This window comes from Anneissia japonica, unplaced genomic scaffold (assembly GCF_011630105.1).
Source record: "Anneissia japonica isolate Jap-2015-1 unplaced genomic scaffold, ASM1163010v1 scaffold287945_len1679841_cov205, whole genome shotgun sequence".
NCBI lineage: Eukaryota > Metazoa > Echinodermata > Crinoidea > Comatulida > Comatulidae > Anneissia > Anneissia japonica.
Genome location: NW_022753015.1, coordinates 509043 through 528034, shown reverse-complemented (window position 1 = coordinate 528034; position 18992 = coordinate 509043). Strand labels below are relative to the sequence as shown.

At 33.9% G+C, this 18992-nt stretch overlaps 2 protein-coding genes across 2 annotated transcripts in view; both read left to right on the top strand.

Annotated features, from left to right (window-relative positions):
• LOC117122644 overlaps positions 1-4340 on the top strand; it is a 7626-nt gene extending 3286 nt beyond the window's left edge. The window contains exons 6-11 of the mRNA XM_033268322.1: positions 400-436; positions 819-971; positions 1679-1750; positions 2079-2225; positions 2758-2862; positions 3357-4340. Of these exons, the coding sequence (XP_033124213.1) occupies positions 400-436; positions 819-971; positions 1679-1750; positions 2079-2225; positions 2758-2862; positions 3357-3490 (648 nt within the window). The 3' untranslated portion in view covers positions 3491-4340. The remainder of the gene's footprint in view (positions 1-399; positions 437-818; positions 972-1678; positions 1751-2078; positions 2226-2757; positions 2863-3356) is intronic.
• A 1932-nt stretch (positions 4341-6272) lies between these two features.
• On the top strand, positions 6273-16778 carry LOC117122664 (neogenin-like). The gene is made up of 12 exons (XM_033268346.1): positions 6273-6477; positions 7315-7490; positions 7876-7950; positions 8626-8799; positions 9664-10080; positions 10554-10667; positions 11363-11824; positions 12431-12730; positions 13318-13471; positions 13817-13956; positions 14257-14364; positions 15317-16778. Exons 1-12 carry the CDS (start codon positions 6455-6457, stop codon positions 15517-15519), a joined length of 2346 nt encoding a protein of 781 aa, XP_033124237.1. The 5' UTR covers positions 6273-6454; the 3' UTR covers positions 15520-16778.
• The last annotated feature ends 2214 nt before the right edge of the window (positions 16779-18992 follow it).

The window sequence follows — 18992 nt, the reverse complement described above, 5'->3', positions numbered from 1 at the left end:
AAATTAGACTGTCAAACGTTTTTCAATCGTACCATATTTTCGCATCTTTTATTTAATATAGACCTTACCCAAATCCTATTTTTATTGATTCATTTGTTCTTTTGAATACACTAATGCATATGCCCCTGAACGCTTCGTTTCGGTGGGACGGTCAATAGGTCTAGCTCAAACAAAATACAATACGGTATTAACCTGGATACATACATTTATTGTTAGTAAAACTAATCGTAAAATGTTCTTAATACCAACATTTTACTATGACAGAATCCTATTGTTCCTTTAGTATCAAGTGGAATAAATAGAATACGTAAAATTAATATGGGCTTATTTTGGAATACACACCATTGCAACACAGCTAACTTACCGTAGGCCTATTTAATATAAATTCCATATTTTCAGCGTCTTGGAAATGAAAAACGAGTGAACCAAGAAGAGGGTAAGAGTATCATTTCAAATTGATATTAATGATAAAGAATATTATATAGACAAATTCGAAGTAGGCCTATAAACGCATTGAGAATAGAAAATTATGTACACGAGAGCTGGATACTTATTACTCATCACCATTCCTTCCCTCCACCCCGCCCCACCTCACTAAAATGTGATCAACATGCATGCATTTATGACTGTGAAATAATACAGTATCCTATTAAGTTGCCCTAAATTATAACTTTAATTTAAACCATCTGAACATTTGGGTAGCCACCCCAACACTCCCGAAACAGGCTTATTATAGACCATAGTTGGTTTAATACGACTGAAATGAACTGAACTATCTATGAGTCTCACAACATTATTATTTTTTTTTTAATGTTAAGCGTTTGACCCCATGGCCCAAACCAACGTTGTGAATTCAAAAGACCTTTTACCTGCTCCTCCAAAAGGAAACACTGAATTACCAGAACGGGGCGATAGTTTGGGGAGGTTCGCTGGAAGGCCATTTGCACCGGAAGAACTAGGAGCAGTGAAAGGTTAGTTTCACCCCCACCCCCCTATTTTTTGTTGAATATTTATATTCTGGTGGTAAAAATAAAGTATAAGGGAAGTTTAAATTGATTTACTTCACATTGCTTAGGCCTTACCTTTGTATACTGAATTTAATTAAATAGATTAAATTGAAAAATGTGTCAAATTTTAGCTTTATGATTGTATAAAATTATATGTAGGCCTACATTGGGCTTACGCAGTACGCACTCCAAAGCGTTCATGCAAACGGCAAACATCAGGCGTGTAGCGTATGGTACCTTTCCTTAAAATGTACGTTTTGGTGTAAGCTCACGGTAGCTTTCACACTTTAAAAATTACTACGGGGTAAAATTATATTATATATGAAACCACTTAAAATGAGACGCATGCAATGACGCAAACCCAACATTCAACGCGTCTACATTGTTCTCGTATGAATATATGGCTCTATTGGTCATAAGTGTAACTGTTTGTATTATACGTCTATCTATTGATTTCGTGTGGTTTGGTTTCGCTGAATGTAATAACATAAGGTGTACAATGTTATAACTCAATTGACCGTCGTTTTCAAAGATGGCGATATAAATAAAATATCAGTTATAATAGGCCGTGATAGCTCCAGCTGGTGTGAGCATGGGTTTGAGCTTCGTTAGAAATCATAGTAAATAAATCAAATTCATGAACTACCGTAATAATTAATATTTTTTTAAAGATTTGCAGGAAGACGAAAATACTGCAGGGAACGAGGAAACGGCAACAGAGGTTTCAGACGCCGAAAAGAAAAGTAAGTTTTTAGGCTACAATAACCAGCGGGGCCGAAAATTGCCGACGATAGCTCCCTTTGCGATTAAAAGAATATTTTGGTCTATTATAAGCTGTCGGAAACGTGTTATAGGGATGCAAAAAGAATTTAGAGTAATGTTTTCCGATTTTAGGACCGAATCGTGGTCGACATGGGGTGGGTGCTGGGAGTCATGATTATAGGCATATCCTTATGGATATGTACAGTAAGCTAATTAATGACCGACAAAGGTAATGAAGCGCCTAGAGGCCTTGGCATTATAATTATCGTAATTCTAAACTTTGTGTTATTAAAAATAATATTTCTGAAGGCGAATGCAGCTCGATGGTATGTTTAGGTACAGTCGATCCTGTTTGTGGAACAGACGACAAAAACTACGCAAATGAGTGCAAATTAACAGTTGCAGCTTGTAAAAACAAAGACCTGAAAATACGACATAAAGGAGAATGTAAAACTGGTGAGTCGTCCTCTGTTACGTTAAATAAGTCTGAAGATCTTTCGTTGTAAACATATGTTACTAATCGTTTTGCCCTTCCTGACGTGTTAGTACTGAATGCGTACGTCCCCATATGCTTGTGAAAAAAAATATCGCAAGTGATCGGATGAGAATCGAACCCACGACCTCTGGATAACTAGCTAGGGACTTAACCATTCGACCACCGAGATTGCACTTAGTGGATAGTGACGAATCCGCTCCGATCTATCATAGAGAATATTATAGACCTTTTACATATTCGAGACCTGATACCGACGCATAACTGACCCTCTATTGTTTAATTATATAGACCTATGTTGGATATGTAAAGGCCATTTAGTAATGTTGTGTCTATACTATGTGACAAATAACTTTGATTTGCCCATATTTGGGTGTATCGTCGTGATCATAAAAGGGCACATCACACAAATTTGTCACATAAGTGTTAGACAGAGCTTTAGACATGATCTTTAATATGAAAAACAAAACTATCAAACTGTTAATTTGAATTTAGTGGCAGACGTCTTGATAACTGCGTTGATGTTGGACATTCAGCTTCTGCTGGACAATGGGGTTGATTTTGATGAGATCCACAAGCTCGTGGAGCAAAAGCGCAACGGTATGTATCAGATCCATAGACTTTTAAAAATGTATTTAAACAAAATATTAGTTTGTCACCACCCTTATCACCCACAGCACCTTAATCATCCCTTCAGCGTTATTATCATCATCATTATACTACCATCATCATCTTTATTCTTTCATTCGTCATGCCATTGTCATTATAACGTCATCTTTATCATTACCACCATCATAATTATTATCATCGCCATCACTTTCACTACCATTATAACCATAATTTAATATCACAACCTCCGCAACCGTGACAACCACCACCATCATCATCATCATCATTTTCCTCTTCATCATCATCGGAAATATGATCATCTTCACCAACTGATCCACCACCATCCACCATCATTTAAACGGATCATCAGCAACATTACCAACAGCATCACCGGCGTCACCACCACCACCACCACCATTTAAGTTCTTTGATTTTTGTTGCTTTTATTATGGTTTTAAAATGCTTTGCTCTCTTGGCTTTTGTAGATATCATATCCAAATCAGAAACTGGTTCCATTGCAAATGCTGAACAGAGGCTGAACTATCTTGTGAGCAAAGCAAGACAAAATAACGAGCCGGATTACACCGAAAGGCCACACAACGGCATAGTGATGATGTAGTAATGATTACCATATTAATCGGTTTAATGATGTAGAGATTTCAGTAGTTAATTCAGTATTTGTAGGAACAATGGTCGGCCTACACACCTCCACGGTGGTGCGTCCACAATAAAGTCAAGTAACAATTATACAAATAACAAAAATTTAAATTAAATACAAAGCTAACAACACTTGATTGGAGAGAAAAAAGAAATTACAGTACAGTATTAAATATTAGTAAAGTCTAAAGTATTACAGGAAAGTCAAAAGAGACGAACAAGAGACCTTTATATAATTAGAAGTCTTTTTTCACATATACCGCCCTCTATTTGAATAACTGTACTGCCTCCTACCTCTTAGCAGGGGAATTCAGGTCCTCCGTGCTCTTAGTACTTGGCGCATATGAATGTAAAGTGACTTAATAGTTGTTGAGTAAATTACTGTATATTAAAATTGTTATATTTTAACTAGAGTTGTATGTTTAATATGATTATCAAACACATATTATATATTTCTGCAAATAAATACTGGTAAATTTTCCTATTTAGTTTTTATTGTGTATACATAGGCCTACTCTGTACCGCTTTTATGCTCTATAGATGGAATTGCAAAATGTAAACTTTTTTATATGTTTAATATTGAATACGAAAACACTAGAAAGCAATTGTATTGTAGTCGTTTTTCATTTGTTGTCTCATACTTGTTGTGTTGAGCTGCGGTACCGTACTAAGCTTGAAGTAAGTATTTAAATTGGTCACTTTGTATAGGCATAGCCTAGGCCTAATCAAGCTGAATTTATGATTATGGCACCACATCTCAGACTTTAAATTTGAATAATTTTCTCCATCTTTTTTAAAAATTTAATTTGAAACCGACTTTGATAGGAACAAGAGACCTACTTGTCTTACAATTAACAGATGTAGGCTATAAATAATAAATAAAACTGTACAACCACTGATTTGGCTGATAAGCCTAATTAAGCTATCTATTTATTTGATTATTTTTATTTATTTTTTTTTTTGTGGGGTGGGAGGGGGGATTGTATTGACATAATTTCTACGTGATTTTCTTTGGTGGCACATCCAGAGTTCTATATTCTTTGATACAAAGTTTTGCTGCCTGAAATCGATTGATTGATTGATTGATTGACTTACTGATTGATTGTAGGGTACGGTATATGAATCAATTAATCTTTGAATTGATCAACAAGTCTTGACAAAACCTGATTCCTACCCTATGGGAATTTACTTGACATTTAGAAAGATTAGGCCTCATTACGTTCAATTATAAAGTCAATCGAGGAGTCTGGTAGGCACGAATGGAAAACGGTTCATCACGCTTCTATATTTGAAAGCTTATCCGGGGCTTACGGAAATTTTAGGGTGACACAGAAGAACTTAACAATACAATAAGTTTGAACAATGCAAGTGATCATGAAAAAAAGTGACGTTTCGATAGGTTAAAATATTTAAGAAAAGCCGGAGCCTTTGCGTGCCTAAGGCAGATGGACATAGAGGAGCAGCACCAGCCCGGGTAAAAACTTACAACACCAATGCCTTAGGCTTAAGCATGTGACAGACAATAAACATGAGGTAATTATAAGAACAAAATTATGTTACTCCAAGTTTAAACAAAATAAGTGCGTGGGCCTATGTATCGTGTTTCAATTAGTTTTTTGTTTTGTTTTGTTTTGTTTTTTTTACCTGTTAGCTAGAACTTCAGACAATCAGCACATTCTCGTCAAGGTGCGATGATTTCAATCAATTCACACAAAAAACTCTTTGTAACGACTTATATTATGTTACCTTGATTTCTTTTATTTAAAAGTACCTTCATGGTTTTATCAGGGAGTTGTTATTAATAACTCCCTGGTTTTATCATGTTCGATGTAAAATTTACAGCACTCCCCTCCGAAATCGCGTCCCCAATTGGCTTTCCCCCTCCCAAAATATCACGGTCAAGTAGTTAAAATTCACCTCATCACCTTATTTTGTGAATTTGCGCCCCTCAACTGACAATCGAGCCACCCCCTCCCTCCATCAGCACCCCCATTTCAAGAATTCTAGATCCACTGAGCCTACAAAAAAATTCTTGAGGATGGATGGGAGGAATGTTTGGGCTAATATGAAGTGGATGCAGGGACAGTGGCTTCAACTGGTGGGCCGGCCCAGCAATCGGGAAACCATGGTGAAATCTGTCCGGGAATATTGAAACACGGGCGGGGCTGAGTCGGTATTTGACTCTGGTCAGTCTGCTGGGGAACAATGGACCAAGCCCTGTCGGGAAAAGCTAAGCACCAGCACACATTCCCTAACGGAAGGGGATAGGACAGGCCAGAGGACAGTACTATAGATAGAAACAGAAATTGTTTTATAAACTGACCTATTATTTTTCTTATATTAATTCCAAGAAATTAAATATTTATATTAAATATATATTAAAAAGATAAAAATAAAACACAAACTTTATATATTTATTTACATTTGTTTATTTATATTTTAAAATTAAATAATTATATCTATTTAATTAATAAATAATATCAAATCCTTCTTTATTCAAGAAACAATAAAAAGAATTAGCATAAAACCCAGAGGTCATGGCTTTATCAAGTACATGCAGGGTGGTGTCACCAAGGAACAACAAAGATGAAGTGTTAAAAAAATAAAACATGATTTAAAAAAATAATTATACAGAATTGAGAGCAACTGATATACTTTGCTATAAAGTGCATATAAATCTAATTAAATTACATTACATATAATTATATCTATGTTCACTTCAGTTTATAATTGAAAGTAATCATATACGGTAATTATCTTTTGTATAACTAACAGCGTTGATGGAAAACGAAGGGAGTTACTGGCACCAATAAATGTCATAGCTGAGACAGTCTCTCCATTCAGCATCCGTGTTTCATGGAAAGATCCGAATGAACTTTCAGGAAAAGTAACCTACACAATCATCTACAAAGTTGTTCCGGAGCAAATGGACTTGGGAGAGCTTGGAGAGTAAGAGCTATCAATCTTTTTTTTCATTTTTTTGCATCAAGGTATTTGTATATGGTATATGAGGAAACTAACATTTTCATGCAGTGTACACTGCCAGAAAAAAATATTAATAGTAAAGAAGTAATTTATGTGAAAAATATATTTAGTCTTTTTTAATACAGGAATATATGCAATGTCAAAATCTATAGTGCACCAGTCCTGTAACTAGGGAAGGGGAGTTGGAGTTTGACTGAACACCACCCCCCCCACCTTTTTGACCAGTGTACTGCTGTTGTAGTATTCAATCATAAACTTTGTTTTTTAAAGAAACACTTCTGAGTTGAAGTTGGCCTAACAGGAAACACCCCCTTCCCATGAACCTTGTTGCCTTTGCAACTCTATAGTCCATAGTAACTATTTCTTTTTCATTCATTCATTCTCATGGTATATTGTATTTCAAAATTTCACATACATGCAAATAGAAACAATAAAAATGTTTGAATATGAATTGCCGAATATAACATTATACTAAGAACTAAAAATTGCGTTATATTAATAAGCGAAAAAAAACAAACTTACTGGACTATAATAAGATTCATAAATAAGATTCATAAATAGAAAACATATACAAATGTGATAAATATTTATTATTTTTATTATTATTATTTGCTATTATTTATTATTAATTGAATTATTAAAAAACAGATACATTAGAATAATTATGATATAGCACAAGAAAAAACACAGAAAAAAAATTGAACTGCAATAAAATTTAAAAAAAGTAAACATATAAAAATGTGATAATTATTTATTGTTTTCATATTATTACTAAAAATTAGTGGTTGTTATATTTTTTAGGAATCAAGAAATTCAGGTTGAAAATGAGGAATTTGTATTGATACAGGGACTCCAACCAATGACAACGTATGTGTTTGTTGTGATGGTTTCAAAGCGAAAAGCCAGAAGTCCCCATAGCATATCTGTAATGAACACGACAGATGGAATTGACAGTTTGCTGGCATTACCTGTGGAAGGTACCGGCAATTCTTTTTACTATAAAATAAATATTAATATATGGTAATAACATTTCACTATTGTTGCTATTTCATTCAGTGAGTGGTGCAGTAGTTTCTACAACTTAACTGCCTGTGCCAAATTTATGCGTCCACAGGGAAAACATTTTTCCCCCAGATAATTTTCTGCCTTCATGTTTTTATTATGTGGATTATTTCTTCAGCAAAAACAACCAAGAAATTTTTGAATATTCAAACTTTTTTGAAAAATTCAGAGCGTTTAATAAAGTTTTTGAGAATCGGCCATTATAGTATGATGAAGCGCCCTCTGGTACAGTGTCGGAAAGTCTCAAAAATGTGTTTTGAAGATGTGTAAGATTGTTACCCTTATGTCATTTCATTACAGCTCCTGTTTTACTGCGTGTAGTGGGGCTTGAAAACAATGCAGTGAGACTTGTTGCAAGAAAAGGGACTGGCGAATGTATGTACAATAACTGGTTTGCATAAACATGTACATATTTTAAGAAATATTTAAATTTCAATTAAGTATATACTGTTTATGTAAAATTCTGGTTAAATTTTATTGATTTACAAAATTTTCACTTTGAATATTCCTTAATCTGCCAGTCTACTTGGCTCTGTTAAAAAAAAATCAAAAACAGTATTAATTATGTGTTAAAAGTTAATATTTAACTTTGCCACCCAAAAACTTTAAAAAAAATATAAAACTTTTTAGCTGCTCATTTCAAAGATGTACATTATTATCAACTTTCAATATGTAAAAGGTAAAAAAAACCAATGTTCTATATTTTTTACTACAGAAATTTATATATCTGCTGGCAAAATTACAAACATATAAGCAAATACTATTAGAATGGCATTATTTAAATGTTTCAACCTGCATTGAAATATGTTAAAAGCTAACATTTAAATTTGCCATCCAAAAAACTTTTAAAAATATAAAAAAATTTAATCAGTAAGGAATATTCTATCTTCTTGTGACTTTTTTGAAAGACAATAACTAAATAAAACTAAGCAATTAAAATATTAATTTATATATATGTTTATATAAAAAATATTTTTGCAATGTAATATTATTATTAGATGGTTATTATTACTTGTCGTTCATATTTCTAATACTCTTTTAAAATCATAGTTGGCAGTGTCTACTATACAAAAAACAAAACTTTACCGATTGAAGAATGGACGAAGACGGATTACAGTGGGCCAATCACCCTGCCTGATCCATCAGCCAAATATTACTTCCAAGTTACAGCAACATTGTTAACAAATGAAAGCCCGCCCTCAAACATTGTCTCATATCCTGAAGGTGAGTAGTTTGTATAAGAATCAGGGTTGAAACAAGTGGTCCCCAGTTGGATTCTACTTATAATTAATTCCTTTGTGTCTCAAAGTGATAATGTGTGAAGAAATCCCAAGTTTCAATGTATAATGGTGTACTTATCTCAGGTAGAGGTATTGTGAGATTTTCAAAGATACTCTAGTGTTAATAAGTTGTTGTTCCCATGTGCAGTCATTATATATGATAATGAATTGAGGACTTGTTTGCAGGTGTCCACATCCATTCATTGAGATTAAACTTTACAAATGGTGTTGAAGCATTGCAAATTACCATGAGAAAATTAAACTTTCTAATACTAAAACTTAATTGCTTAAAGGCAGAATTTGTTGTATTTAAAACTATATTAAGACCAGGGATCTTGTTTAATATTGTTTTGATATTTATTCTGAAACGATACATATAAATATATTGTTCAGTGATTTCAGTTTACATAATTTTTGTATTTGTTTTTGGTTTACGTTCAAGAAATATGATGATATTTTTTAAAATTATTATTATTACACAATGTCATTGTATACATTGTACAATATGTGTTTATTTATATGAAAAAATGATGAATTAAAAGGACGAATAAAAGTGGGTTACCTCCACATAAGAAAAAAACAAATCAGGGATATAGTTATTGTAGGTGGGGCACTCAGCCTTGAAGTTTTCCACTTAGTCTAAATCTGATTCCATGGCCCGCCACCCACTTTTATTAATCCTCTTGCCCATTTTTAAAATCCCTTTAATTATACCAATGTTACCACTCCCTCACCTATAGAATGTCTACCACCCACCCCAGTTAGTTTCCTACACTACAGCCCTAAAAAATGTGTTATCTTCCAACAGATTGTGGATTTGTAGTTTCTGCAGTGTCTCCCCCATCTGGTACCATCAGGCAATTCATCGAGAAATCATTTGATCGCTGTCGCTATCGCTTTACAGCACCTCCAAACAAGAAGGTTACAATAAACATAACACGATTAGACTTCTTACCACAAAACGCAAATAATTCACTGCCAACTAAATTCTTGATCCGTGAATCAATGGTGGTGCAGACTTTTGATCAAGCGTTACCAAGGACACGAAAGATGGCATCCATATTCAGTCAAACAAACCTGGATCTTCCAATTATTGTTACCTCCACACAGCAGCAGCTTAATGTGTTCTATACAGGACCTAATACTGACTCTGGTATTTTTGAAGTCCACTACCAATTTCAGTCTCCAGAAGACGTAGTGTATCAAAGACATGTAGTTACCAGAAGTATGTTTGATTTTAATTGATACTAATATGGATACGGACGACTCGTCCACTTACTGTCTCTTATACACATCTAGATGTGTATAAATACACACATACACACACACACACACACACACACATAAATATATATATATATATATATTATTACGAGATGAGCTTCTTCTCGAGGCTAAATTTTCAAACTAAAGGGGTCTTCAATTCGAGATGGGCTTCTTCACGAGATTAAGCCCATTGGGCTTCAATTCGAGATTTTACGGTATATATATTATAATAATTAGTATGATCTACAATATATATATACATATTAATATACTGAAGATATTTCAGGATGATGTTAAAAATTATATTGGCAAAATTATCAATCTGATAGTTAAAAATGTTCATATTGTAAAAATATCTTTGTTATGCAAATTGAGATTACTATCTCGTTGAATTCATTGTATATTTAGAATTTAATTATCTTTTTCTTGTAGAGGAACCAGAATTTCTGTCCAAACCAAGAAACGCCACAGCACGGGTTGGTAGTCCTACTTTCTTAGTTTGTGCTGTCTATGGTTACCCTAAGCCGGTCATTTCCTGGTTGAAAGGTAATTAATATAACAAATATAATAATGAATATAGTTCAATTGGTACCCACATTCTTGAATACAAAATTGGGTCAAATATGAAGGTTGGTTAGTACACAGAAACAGAAAGTACAAACAGATTGACTGTAAGACTGCAGGCATAAAACTAGGCTAGTTCCAGCCTAGTCTTCACAAAGAAGGCTTGTGGGCCTATGTAACCCAGGGCTAGGTCTGGCTAGCAAGTTGATGCTTAATTTCAATTTGTTTCATACTTTTACACCTGCCAACTCTGACGCATCATAACAATTTTGTAAGAGATAAAATGTATAGACTGATTATCCCCTAAATTTGCCATTAAAATGTGAACACAGGCCGTATAAATTTATTTTAACAAAGCTTTACTGACCAATGACTCTAATGAAAAAAGAAATAACATAGATGGTGTTCTATTTCGTGGTTTTTACACATAGGGCGCTATATACAATTTTATTGTCTCGCACATTGGATGCCAGCAAAGTTGGCATGAAATATGCTTTGTCCCAAACATGGGATTATATCTGGGTAGAGCGTTTTACATGAAAATTTTTCAGAAGATAAGGAGGGCCTTACTGTATACTTGAGGTGGGTTTCTACCTAAGAAACTATGATACATTATACTCTCTAAAATCATATTTAACTTTTTGTTTTGCATATAAAAAAAGACTTAATTATTTCAGATGATAATAGCTCAGTAGCTGCTGTGATAGAAGGGCGTTTACTTGAAACACAGATGGAAGGTGTCTTTTTTGTTAGCAGCACTGTGAAAGAAGATGCAGGTAAATACACCTGCGTTGCCGAGAACTGGGCGGGGCGCATCACTGCAGATGCTCAAGTTACAGTTCTTGTCCCCCCTACCTTCATTGAGAAACCCGAGAATGTAGAAACGACAGAAGGAAGTGACGTTACTCTTAGATGTCGTGCCGATGGTGTTCCTAAACCAGAGATCAGTTGGAAGCGACTGAGTTACGATATTGTTGCAAATGATAAGTATATACTGAGTGACGGAGGTGAAGTGTTGACTATTAATAATGTGGATACGGACGACTCGTCCACTTACATCTGTGAAATAAGAAGCCCGATAGATAGAACTGTAGAAACTGATTATGCAGCTGCTGAGATTCAGGTCACTAGATTGCCAGGTTTGTGGTTTATTACATTGTAATTTATAACAATATATAAATAATTTATGTGTAATTATTTTAATATTACAGTATAAGAAAGAAAATACAAAGGAATACCACAACTCACTCTAAGAATGTTTTTATTATTAGATTTAAGAAAACATAACATAACATGTATAAATTTTATATATTAAAAAAATAAAAACTATTACATTTAAGTGATGATATATTTATACAGAGGGCGCTGTTCTAAAAATATGAGGCTTACCATTAAAAAAAAACAAGAGTACTGTTGTTAATTGTTAAACTGAGTACTTAACATAACAATGTGGCAGTCTATACTTTAGTACAGAGAAGCAATAATATGCTTAATCATAAACTTTGGCAATAGTATGTCAATTCCAGTAAATTTATAATTTTCAATATTCATTATTTGGTCACTGATACTGGGTTTGGGCTGGCAAGCCTCATGTATATTCTGTAACACTAATGTAATGTAATGTAACACTAATGTATATTTTATCAGAATTATTTTGATAACATTGTGTAATTCTAATCAAGTGCAATGTAATGATATTTATACAGCAGCGCCCTCTGTCAATATTATTTTCCTGTCTTCTATAGATGAATCACGTGTACCTCCTGAAGTCAAATCATTGACAGTTATCGCACAACCAGACGCCATCCATGTCATGTGGGAACCACCAGATAGCGAACAAGGCACCGTAGTCCGTGGATATAAGCTTGGCTTTGGGGAGAACGTCCCTGACAATGTTGTAGTAATGCTAGATAGCGACAAGCTCTCGTACACAATTGTTGACGTCCAACCTTTGACAGATTACGTCATCAAGTTGAGAGCTATCAACAAAGCAGGAGAGGGCAAACCATTGTATGAAATTGTGAATATACCAGATACAGACAAAGGTAATTCCCTCATATTAGTTGACATCTATAGTGCAGCGGTGGATCCTGGATTAGCTGGGCCTATCAACAATTTCAGGTGGTTTTAATCAAAACCTACCATGGGTGTATGGAACGTGTCTCATTACGCTGGTGTCATTGATAAAGTAATATTTTTATAGTGCTTAAATGGAAGTTTTAATTTTGGCCAACATAGTAGGCTATTATTTCACTCTATCATGCATATTGGTAGAATTTTAGAGGAGTAAAGCCTGTTCAGTTCCCCACCCCCTCCCCCTTCACCACCATCCAAATCCACACACTTTATTCCCAAAAAATAAATATAATGCAGTTAAATTGTTAACTAAGAGGTAATTTTGCTGATAAAATTCAAACAATACAAGTAATTTTTATTTTATGTTCTAGTTTGAGTTGAAAGTTAATAATTAATATATTAATTATAATTTGAAAAATATAAAGTATGCACTTAATTTATTTATATTTTCAAAATCAGCTTTTTGTGGGAGTATATCTTTGAAGAAAACATATTAAAATAGATTAATTTACATAAAATGTTTATTAATTTATGCTATTTATTTTGTCATTTTCAGTTAGTGACAATATGGAACTCCTCCCCCCATTTTTTGTTAAGGCGCAGACTACAGGTGCTACCACGATGACGGTGTCATTTATGGCACCAGACGATGTTGATGGTAAAGTGATGTATACTGTTAGGTATACACCATCATATCCACAAAAAATAAGGTAAAATTCTGATACAAAAAGAAGAGACGCTGCCCTGTATTTTAATGTATAGAGGGCAGTATTCATGTTTATTTTATTGCAATATCTGAATTTTATTAAAAGGTAGTATAATTATATAAAAAATCACTTTATTTTGAAACAAAACAAAGGAAAACATACAAAACCTAGGTTGTGACCTTATAAAGGAACATGCAAGGTAAATAGACGAAAACAGTTACAAAAGCAGGAAAATAACCATATTGGAAAATATGATGAACTTTTTTACGTTGTATTCATCAGCATGTTGTATACATTAGCTACCACAACTGAGTTTTAAATTGTTTTATTTTTTTAATTTTTATCAAGATTAATAAATACAAGTGAAACAAGTTTAGTGTTAACTGATCTGAAGCCATATGCAGTGTATGAGATCAGTGTGAAGAGAACAACGGTGGATGGCTCTAGTCCATACAGTATTGTTGCCTTTAACAAAACATCTCAAGATGGTAAATGTTTTTGTTTATCAATATAATACACAAAGCCAATCTCTTGGATAGAAGATAGAATACAGTAGAACCCCTCCTTTGGGACACCCTTATTAAAAAGACACTTTTTTTGACACCTAAGAAGGGAAATTATATATTTTAACACTACGGACAATTCCTATTCAGAGGACACCCCTATTAAGGTGGCACATTTTTGGTCCAAAAATGTCCCCTTAATAGGATTCTACTGTATTTCAAATGAGAGTGTTCAATCATTGCAAGAACAATTATTAATTTATTTTTATGTGCTGTTTATTGCAGTTCCAAGCTCACCACCAAGTGATCCAACCCTGGTTTTATCTGAACATGGTTGTGATGCCATTACGGTGAACTGGCTCCCCCCTGCTAAACCCAATGGAATAATAAACGGTAAGAAGACCACGGTGCCTGTGGGCTAAGTGGATTGTATCATGATAAAGGAAAAAAAAGTGTGGTTGGTCTACCCGCAGAGAACGCAGCCAACTTAAATGCAACATCACAATTTCTGAATCTACACTTTAAAAACAGCATGGCGGATTTAAACACAGAGGTTCATGCAATGCTGTCCCGTCTTTGGTGACGCGTATAAAAGCTAAACATGTTTAGATATATCTTAATGTGCTTAGGATCTTGACATGTTTAGAGTTAAATGTGCTTATGTGACATCATTTCAAATACTTAAGCACATTTAATGGTAACACTTCAGAAACCTTTAGGTTGGGCGTAAACAAGTTTAGCTTTTAAACATGTCACCAAAGGCAGGACACCATTGCGTGGAGCTTTGTGTATAAATCCTCCACGCTGTTTTTAAAGTGTACTGCTGCAGTATAGAGTATTTCATGCTTTAAAATCTATCTAATTAAAATTGATCTTAAATTTATTTTAATGTCAATTTTAATTTGTTTTACAATTAGCTATGACATAATAATCATTCAGTATGTTTATCATTATTTTACAAAGGCCTATGTATTCAATTCACCTTTTATTTTGGTTGGTCATAGATAAATACATTAAAGTGCATCTAAGTATAATGGCTTATCAAGATCATTTGATTTGCTTTTTATAATTAAAGAAAATTCGAAAATTTATACAAATTTACCTTATTATATGTAAATTTAGCCCACCAACCAAGGAATTTGTTAAAATGTAGAGTTAAAAATCATTCGATCATTGGGCAATACTGTGTGCTTACTCCAGAACCTGACACCAAAGTAAGCCACAGGCAGTGATTGCGTATTACTTTAATGTATATGTATGTGTGTGTTTGTGTATTATTAATATGTAGATACGATTATAAAATAACTTATTGAATCTTATTAATTTTTTTTTCAATTTTACGCAGCCTATATAATTATGTATAGTATCAACCCAAATCTGGAAGATGAAGATTGGGTTGTGCAAGTCACTGATGGTGGCGATCTGACCCGCACGCTCCACGGATTAGTTGGCAGTACAAGATATTATTTCAAGATGAAAGCAAGTACCATCAAAGGATGGGGCCCAGTATCTAACGCTGTCTCAATGCGTACCGGCCGCTGCCCATAAATATAATTAATGATTTTAAAATGATACAAAATTTATACCTTACAATCTTAATTGTACTGTTTATTATAAATATAAATAGTGAGAAGTATTTAAGTACAATGTATATTTGCATGTCATCACCTAGTGAGAGTGCATTGGTATAATGCCAATCAAATGTATGTAATACATAATATCCCTACCTCATTTCATGCCTCTTCCCCATGCATCTCTAACCCATCCTCACTTAAGTGCCCTGTGGCTTCCCTAATAGATCTTTTCAGAATGTCAAACTCTACAAAGAATACGTGCTTGTCTGTTATTATTGTCCGTTATTATGATAATTGTCGTTATGACAGACAGCAATGTAGCTTATTATACGAAAGAATTTAAGAGAATTTTTTAAAGTTAAATTTATTTTTATGAAATGTAATATCAAAGGGATAAACACTGAAATTCTATTATATGTTTACGGTTGTTTGTAAACACTATGTAGTAGGCCTAACATATTATGATTTATATTATTATAATTTTTTTTAATCATTATTCATTTTATATACAGAGTTTACAGTTTATAATGTTTTTTATGGTTCAACAGACCTTTTGACAGTGTCAGGCAAACCCAACAATCTGACCAATCTTAACGTGTTGTTATTCGAGAGGCTGAGCCAAAGGTTATACATATGTTCGACCATAATCGGTCCATGGTTCCGCAAATTTATATTCGCGAATTACGATTTGTGGGACCTTAGGTACCATGTCCAAAGGCAGGCCTTAGCGGGAACGTCCATTGTAGACTGATACCATCTTTGGTTTATAGTAATTCTGGAAGCAGTTAGATGCTTATATTTCATTATGTTCAACGAATTTTCTGAATGAAAATAAAATGATTCTTAAGCCAGTCACGTGCCGAATTATTGCCCTGTTTCATCAGCTGGAATTATCTGACGTTTTTATTCATTTCATTTATTTATTCGACCAATACACATTTACAAAAGGTACAGTACAACAAAAAGTTTTGAAAAAAAAAAAAAAATAATTAAAAAAAATTTTGTTTATGCTAAAATAATGGAAAGAAAAATCATTTTAACATTATATACATAAATTGTATTTATAATAACGTTAACATTATTCACAGTCTACCATTTTATAGTGCATAGACTCTACTTTTATATGACAATTTGAGGTACCGTATATTTATGGTCAGATAAACTTTTCAAAATAGTATACTATAATTTTGTAATAGTTATTTAGCATTAAAGCCTGTATTCAACCTTTCTGAATGGTTTTTTAAAACCTTTAAATATTATATTGTCTTTGACGACAAGAAAGACTATAATATCATAGCAAATGATGAATGAAATAAATTGTAAATATTTTAGTATGTTAGTATTCATTTTGCTTTACCTCTTGAATAAAATAACCATAATTGTATTTGAACGAATGTTATATTTAAAGATCAAACGGTAACATTTGACGATGCATTATGGTAGTAGATAGTTATTTTATTTTTATTAGGATAACATGGTACCTAATACCAACAGGATTCGAACTGAAGACTTTCATATTACTGTCAGGCGATCTGCAAACTATATAGGCCTAAAGCTATCAAGCTAATATATTTTCTATATCTTCTAATAAAGCTCTGTCCAGACTATCATATTTTCTTTATGCCCATATATAGTCATGATGTGCCTATATAATATAGTCATGGTGTGCCTATATATGGCCATGATGTGCCCATATCTAGTCATGGTGTGCCTATATATGGCCATGATGTGCCCATATATAGTCATGATGTGCCTATATATGGCCATGATGTGATGTCATCATGACCATATTTAGGCAAAAGTCACATGTTTCTGTCAAACAAAATTTGATAGTCTGTACAGGGTTTTAGAACACGTGATTTTCTACCTTCGCCAATACGAGGAGTTTAATGTATTCAGCCTTGTCATTTTGTCAGTCTGTCTGTCTGTAAGCAAGATTATGCAAAAAGTAAGGAATGGATCATCATATAATTTAGTGGAATGGTACATAATAATCTCTAAGAAAAAGATGATTAACTTTCGGAAAGAAATAAAAATCAAAGGACAACGTCAAGGTCACGGAAATTCATCCCCCACCCCCTTTGAATTTACCCTCGAGCAAAAAATAAAATAATGGAATCGCCCATACACGGCCTTCGTATTGTCGGTATCCAGACGCTATTCTCTAGTTTTTTGCCACAATGTACCGTATAACATAAAGTACGCAATTATTCAGGGGCGGATTTAGGGGGGGGGGGCGTCCCGGCCCCGGCCCCTTTTGGGAGGTAAAAAAAGAAAAAAAAAGGGAAAAAAAAGAGAAAAAGAAAAAAATGGTAGCCAAGAATGCCTCAAATGTTATGTTCGGGCGTCTAGAACATAACAATTTCGCAGGGGCATGCCCCGGACCCCCTACGACAGTGTTGTCTCAATCGGCCCAACTTCCGGGCCCCCCTTTTGGACATTTCTGGATCCGCCCCTGTTATTAGTAGATAAATCCCAGGTACGTAGTAACTTTAGTATCATGAGAGAAATACCTCAGCTAGTGGTATTACAAAGATACAACATTTTTTTTTTATAGAAAACGTGTGTATGTTGTCGCCAGCGACATTCGAACCCAAGATTTTCATATTGAGGCCAAGCACATTTTTTATCTCTCATGGTATTTTGTAATGAAAGATTATTAGTAGATTAATTCCATGATAGGTAGTACAGTGTGAATGAAGGTGTAATCCCAAGTTCTATTTTCTGTATGGTTATCCTGTCACCTCTTTGGCGGTCAATGTACTATACTATTCAGAGAGGTGGCGCTATCTCGAAAAAGGGGGGGGAGCTGGTGCGCAACCCTTTAGCAATGATGCTATTTAGACTCTCTGTCCGAGTTTACTGATAAAACTTAAAGGAAAACAAAGAATAGGCCTATTAATAGTTTGAAAGAGGCCTATAGTGACAGCAAAAATCAATAGCCGCCGGCTCTATCACAGGTGAACATTCGGCAAAACCTCTAGGTACATATTTTAGCTTTTATACAGTAGAACGCTATTAAGGGCATACGGGACCAAAAAGGTGCCCCTTAATAGGGGTGATTCAGGGGAACCACATATTAAGGAGATACTAACCAATAAACGTGAAATTGTCCCCTTAATATGGGTTTTGGCACTTAGTCATACAATGAGGACATAGATACTATCTAAATTGTAACAATAATTTAGCAATGCAAAGACAATATATTTATGATGAAATAAAAATAAATGTAATTAAGCAACAAAAGATGTAATAACTTAGAAGCCAGTGTTAGAGTTACAGTATGGATTTGAATCCTGTAAGAAATTACACAAGGAAAAACATTAAATCCCATGATTAACGAGTCAAATCTTATGAAAGCCAACAGAGGCACTGAATATGTTTAATAACATAGAACGAACGCCCCTCTCTTTATTCGGATTCGTTTTATGTTATATGAAAGTACAT

Coding starts and splice junctions, on each gene's coding strand:
- LOC117122664 (XM_033268346.1), top strand. CDS start 6,455: ATGGACTTGGGAGAGCTTGGAGA. Junction 7,951..8,625: donor AAGAAAAGGGACTGGCGAAT/GTATGTACAATA, acceptor TTAAAATCATAG/TTGGCAGTGTCTACTATACA. Junction 13,472..13,816: donor TCATATCCACAAAAAATAAG/GTAAAATTCTGA, acceptor ATTTTTATCAAG/ATTAATAAATACAAGTGAAA.